Source organism: Hyposmocoma kahamanoa, unplaced genomic scaffold, assembly GCF_003589595.1.
Source record: "Hyposmocoma kahamanoa isolate Upper Pololo Valley unplaced genomic scaffold, ASM358959v1 93, whole genome shotgun sequence".
Classification (NCBI taxonomy): Eukaryota; Metazoa; Arthropoda; class Insecta; order Lepidoptera; family Cosmopterigidae; genus Hyposmocoma; species Hyposmocoma kahamanoa.
Genome location: NW_020654810.1, coordinates 13,443,943 through 13,450,742, shown reverse-complemented (window position 1 = coordinate 13,450,742; position 6,800 = coordinate 13,443,943). Strand labels below are relative to the sequence as shown.

Sequence of the window (6,800 nt, the reverse complement as noted above, 5' to 3'; positions counted from 1 at the left end):
CACACACACACACACACACACACACACACACACACACACACACACACCCAAACCACACACACCCAAACCACACACAATCAAAAACACACACACACACACAGCGCGCGACATAGAAGAATTATCTCGAAGGTTTTTCAGAAATTCATAATTTTTTTATATGAATATTCTTATTTCTGTCATCTTTTTTCTCTCTCATACATATAATTTGTGGTTGGTATATGTATACCTAGTAACATATATTTCATTTCCAAGGGTTGGGGCCTGGTGACTTGTAGCACAGGTGTTAAACCTATAGCAAGCACCAGTTCTTACAAAATATTGTTCTAAAATTACTAAGATTGTTTATGTACTTCTTATTTGTTGTTGTATTTTGTGGAGAAATAAAAAGTATTACTACTATTATTATATAATGGTAATCGCAACTCAAACTGCCAAAAAATTTATCATATTATGAGATTTAATAGTGGCACTTCACATGGCTATTTGTATTTGCGTATTTGGCAAACAATCACCATGTGCATGTGTAACAAAGTATTTGCCTTGTTTGTTTATTCGACAAATACAGCAAACAGCAAAGAAGCTTTATCGCGCGCTGGTCGGTTTCTTGACGCACATCAAAGGAGTTAAATAGGCAAATGCGCAAATAAGCCGTTCACAATATAATAATAATAATAACGCATACACTCAACATAGCCCCGCACTAGGGAAACCCTGTGTCGCGGGTGCAATGGACACACACAAAGACAACCACAAATTACACCCAAACTGACGAGAGAAATAAATGTAGGCCACACAAATATTTCTCCCGGCCCGGGAATCGAACCTGGGACCTTTGCGTAGCAGTCCGGCATGGTAATCGTTCGGCCATGGAGGCAGTTAACTACATTATTGTCATATTCATTATTTTAGCTCCTTATTTAGCTCCATGCGTAGAGAGTTATATTTCTCAGTGTCTGCATGTCTGTTCGTCAAGTATTTTTCCAAGAACAACAACTACCCAATAGCAAATACAAATAACCATGTGAAATGCCAGTATAAGATATAATATATGGTGTCTGTGTGGACTGAGGGACCACATGATTTTTGCCAGTTGTAATAACTGGAAGGTTTAGTAAAAGTTGTAAAGCATTTTGTAAAACACATCCTGGAATTTGTAAAGAATACATTAAAAAGCAATACCATCTAAGGTGTGGTCTCTCAATTCTCACACCAAAGCTTCCACTTCTGGGCAAGTATTTAGTTTGCCGTAGGTTACCTATACAGCAGAGTTTGAAAACGAAGATCTTCAATCAGTGTGTTCTACCTGTTATGACGAGACGTGGACACTCACGATACGGTTAGTTCACCAGTTGAAAGTCTTTACTGGTGAAAGAAATAACAACTGGAAAAAATCATGTGCTCCCTCAGCCCACACACATAATATATGGAAGGCCATTTGTATCTACCAGCATCAAAAAAGCAACTCATAATAAGATTTTTGTGTGGAAGTATAAATTATCCATGAAGTTAATATAAACTATAACTATAAATATATGCATTCACCTGAACAATACGAGTCCCACCCAGCTTCGTGGTACGTCTGCTTCACGTCAAAAGGCGTACTCAATTTTATAAGATTCACCCCGGTCTGCAACTTCTTACATTTTCCCTCAGAGAAGAATTCATACAAACTGAAGATAAGAAAATGAATCATTGTAAAACAATTCCATATGTAATTTTGTGTAGCATTTTGCTACACAGGCTAAAACTCCACATTTTTACGTCACATTTAGTAATATTGGTTTTTAAAAGAAGACTACTTACTCTTGTAATACGTTAGACTTCCATACTTCATCAAACGTTAGCTTTTTCCCCATTTCATGAGAAATCAGTTTCGTATCAAATATTACAGGGAACATTTCATGAATATTCTTTTTGAACTTGCTATATTTCATAGGTAATGGTCCAATGAACTGCGTGTGTAATAATACAATGTCAAGGAACATATTATGTCCTATAATAGGCTTCTGATAAGTGGCTAGTAGAGATATGATTTGTGAAAATCCTAGTAGATGATTCATTAGGTTGTCTTCTAATATTGCCACTGGTGCATTGTTCGCACCTTCTACATATTTATCCCTGTATATAAGGACCTGAAACAAATCGTAAGAACACAGTGTCTTCAAGGCAGTAAATTTCGTTAAGTTTATTTTTACAAAAATCTTAAAAAGATTGTTGATCAAGCAAAAAATATTGTAAATTCTTCTTCCTTGTAAAAGATTCAAAACATCTTATTGACATAAAGATTTTTTGAATTTGAATCTACTGCAAGAAAGAAGAATTTAAAACTAGGTAAACTAATTACAATTGAAGGGTTGTAAGTCTAAAGGGTCTAAGTGCCAAAAAATCATAAGTCAATATTTTTACGAAAATACAATCTAAGTGCCAAGCGTAAAAATATCCAAATGGGTCCAAGTGCTTGTTTCTTTTAAAATCTTACACACACACAAATAAAGTTGTGGCGGGGTCTAAGTGCCAACGATCTTTCGCTCAAGAAAAGAAGAGAAAGAAAAAGAAGAGTGGAGAAAATATTTATAAAGACAACCGTGGAACAGGAAACAAGGCGAGAAAATTTACCTAATGAAGAAAATCTTGTAGTAGAACCATTGACTTACAATTATATGGACGTCGGGTCCGCGCTAAAAAGTGTCCGAACTTATAGGGCGTTAAAATCGTATACAGAGCGTCATTCACGCTTTAGTCTTCGTTTGTTCGACTGACAGTGAAGCAAGCAAAATTAGACAGTACTGCGATGACATAACAATTTAAATTCAACGTTTTAGCTTTTTCATATTCCTTTACATGTCACTACGTTTAAATAGGTTGACTTGGGACATTTTTTTCGTGGTTTTTGTATTAGACCCGTCGTCCATTTATTTGTAAGTCAATGAGTAGAACACATAAAATCATTTCCATATCAGGAAAGTCATTACAGTCGACATGATACCCAAAAGTACTATCTTAGCCCTGACTTGAATATTAACCGTTTATTCCTGGCATTTAAAGAAAAATACCCCGATTCTCCTGTTAACTACAGATATTGCTATTTAATGTTCAAAAATAAGTTCCCTAATTTGAAGTTTGGACGTCCTAGAACCGATACTTGCCCAACGTGTGATTTGTTGCACGCAAAAGTAAAAAGCTCGGAAGGAAGAGATAAAACGAAATATACTGTAGAGCTAGAAATACATCATTGTAAAGCTGAGAGTGCACAAAAAGCTATGAAGGCTGATTCAACAGAATCTCAGTCTCCAGCTAGTAACACAATATCGATGGCTATGGATATGCAACAAGTAATTTTTATACCAACACTGACACATAGTCAAATGTTTTACAGCAGGCAACTATCATGCTATAACCTATGTGTTCATATTGCTGGCAATCAACAAGTTTACATGTGCCTCTGGAATGAGTCATTGCGGGAAGAGGTGGTAATGAGATCGGCTCTTCTATACTCAATATACTAAACTTGATGTCAACCAAAACTGTAAAAAAACATGCAGTTATTTGGAGTGATAACTGCATAGGACAGAACAAAAACAGAATGGTTCTTTTTGCCTTGACGTATTTGGTAGCTAATGGCATTAATGATATTATTGATCATAAATACTTGGTCAGTGGTCACTCATTCACGTCCTGCGATCGAGATTTCGAGATTTCGAAAGAAAGTAGTTAAATGTTTTGAACCAAAGGATGTGGAAAAAATGATACGAGAATCATGTCACAAATATCCATTTGAAGTGATTAAATTCGACCGAAATGATTTTAAAGACCCGAATAAGACCTCCGCAGTATTCTTAAATACTACAAAGTTAAAAATATCGACTATTTCTTGGATCTGCATCGACAAAGATAAGTTACCTCGTGTTGATTTAATGGAATCACACAATGACTCAACACCGTGTGACAGCGTCAATATTTTCAAAAAAAACAAGTCTCCAAACCAGTTAAAAAACTACACTTTGCCAGTGTTAGAAGCTAAAAATAATATTTCAAAAGAAAAATTGAAAGATTTGAAGGACATGCTACCATACATACCCACCGAAAATAAAGCGTTCTATGAACATTTGATTACTGAAACCGAAACCTGAGAACTTATTTAATATCTTTTATAAAGGCACTTAGACCACATTCAATATTACTTCTTAAGGCACTAACGACATTGTAAAAGAATGAATGTTTATTTTGTATTACTTCCTTGGATTCCTATTTTTTTTTTCGATTTTTACTACTTCCAGTAGTTATAAGATATGTGTTTAATTGATTTAAGTTAAAATAAATAATTATTTCTTTAAAATATTTCTTCTGTTGTGTTTTTTCGTTATATCTCTAAACAATAAAATTGGCACTTAGACCCTTTAGACTTACAACCCTTCAATTGTAATCGTCAAAAAGATAGTAAGGCAGATTCCCCTCTGAAAATGAGGGGTAGGTATCACTATGAGTGTTGTTATTTCGTAGATAACTCATTTACATTTAAAATTTATACTAAAATAGCACAGGTAGACAGTACCTAAAAGCGCCAAACGAATGCCTTAGGTTTTTTTTGTTTTCTCAGTATGCAAAAGTTGTAAAATAAAAGTTTTTGTTGCAAGGTAGTTTTAAGCTTCGATAATAGCAATTTTTTAATATCAGAATGTTATAATAATAAATAACGCACACAGTCAACTCATAGCTCCGCACTAGGGAAACCCTGTGTCGCGGGTGCCATGGACACACATATAGACAACTACAAATTACAACCAAACTCACGATAAATGTAGGCCATACAAATATTTCTCCCGGCTCGGGAATCGAACCTGGGACCTCTGCGTGGCAGTCCAGCATGGTAACCGTTCGGCCACGGAGACAGTTAAATTATATAGTAGAAGCGTATATTTATAACATTGCCTGTTAAATGAATTTTTGACCATGTGAGGACGACTGTCAAGAGCGGCTAGTTAATCTTTGTTCCTTTCTCTGTTAATATTAAGAGTTATCACTACATTTTTTGAAAAAAAAAAAATACAATTATTTTTAACACAAACTACATTTTCATGAATGTGCTGTGATGCCATATTTAGAATGTTAATTACTATAAACAAAATATATGTTATCTTTCAGAGATATTCTGGGCCCAGTTTGTATAATAATCAAACAGGACGCGAAAATAAATTAATCTAACTGTTTTCAAAATTGGTAAGTATTCGTTTTTTTAATTATGTACAGACTGCAGAGGTGAGAGTCGTTGCAACAACAACAGAATATTAAAAACTACAGTACCTTCTAAAATTAAATTAAAGTACAAAGACGATTACCGCGGTTTGTTCCACCACTGCAAAATACCCCCTATACATGAAAAATTTAAACATTATGTTATTAGTCGAACACTTTTTCGATAAAAGTTTACAATCTACCTACAGTGGTGAAATAAGGACGCGAAATGTCTACAATCTTAGAATAATAACGCATAGAAACCTAGTCCGCACACGCTAAGTGAGGCAAGTTGAAGTACGCCCAATGGGCCTACACGAGCGGGCGGGCCTTCAGTGCTCAAGGTCAACTTGCACTGCGAACAGCTCCAGAATTTTAGCTAAAAATGACGAAATGTGCGGTAAATGAGTGTAAAATACGTCAGACAAACATAAAATAGATACTAACATCACAATCCACAAGGAAGTAACGCGTTTCAACTTGTATTTTTATATAAATATTCACTAAAACCGAAAATTAATTTCGTTGCAACAAGACACGAAAATGTTGCAAAGGACGGATTTCTTTCTCCCAATTTTGCTATTATGTTTCAAAATAATTATATAACGTAATTGTTTGAGAATAGGCAATATCGCGACGGCTGCAGACTTTTTATTTAAATAAAATAAATAAATAACGCACACATTCAACATTTTTTCTAATGTAAGTGTGCATTTAACCTACATTTCTGCAAGTTGAATGCGTACAAATGTTGTTTACAAAGAGCAACCACTAGAGTCTGCCTTACGAATGAGCGGTAAAGTTTAACCAATGTGACGATTTCAAGTGTAATAATGCTTACCTATAAAATAAAGATTATTTTGATTTTGAATCTGGGTGTCGTTTCCGAGGTATTTGGGGGTGCTCATTAGGAATATAGCACTTATTTCTAAATACAAGATGGCGGACACGATTTCTAAAAAAATGCAATATGGGTATCCTTTTCGAGGTATTTGGGGATGCTCATTACAAATATGACACACATTTCTAAATCCAAGATGGCGGACGCGATTTTTCGAATAATGGCAAGTTGAGTATCGTTTTCGAGATATTTGGGGGTACTTATTACGAATATAGCACTTATTTGTAAATCCATGATGGTGGACACGATTTTTCAAAAAATGCTATATGGGTATCCTTTTCGAGGTATTTGGGGATGCTCAATACGAATATGGCAATCATTTCTAAATCCAAGATGGCGGGCACAATTTTTCGAATAATTGCAAGTTGGGTATCGTTTTCGAGATATTTGGGGATGTTCAATACGAATATGGCACTCATTTCTAAATCCAAGATGGCAGACACGACTGTTCAAACAAAAGCCATATTCGTAATGAGCACCCCCAAATACCTCGAAAACTTGCCATTATTCGAAAAATCGTGCCCGCCATCTTGAATTTACAAATAGTGCCATATGCACATTAAGCATCCCCAAATACCTCGAAAATGATACCCATATAGCATTTTCTTGAAAAATCGTGTCCGCCATCTTGGATTTAGAAATGAGTGCCATATTTGTAATGAGCACG

General features: G+C 35.1%; 1 protein-coding gene across 1 annotated transcript in view; it reads right to left on the bottom strand.

The window, feature by feature from the left end:
• Positions 1-6,800, bottom strand: part of LOC113237193 (pre-piRNA 3'-exonuclease trimmer-like) — a 25,725-nt gene that overhangs the window by 13,706 nt on the left and 5,219 nt on the right. The window contains exons 5-6 of the mRNA XM_026473527.1: positions 1,804-2,132; positions 1,543-1,670 (exon numbers count right to left, since the gene is read on the bottom strand). Of these exons, the coding sequence (XP_026329312.1) occupies positions 1,543-1,670; positions 1,804-2,132 (457 nt within the window). The remainder of the gene's footprint in view (positions 1-1,542; positions 1,671-1,803; positions 2,133-6,800) is intronic.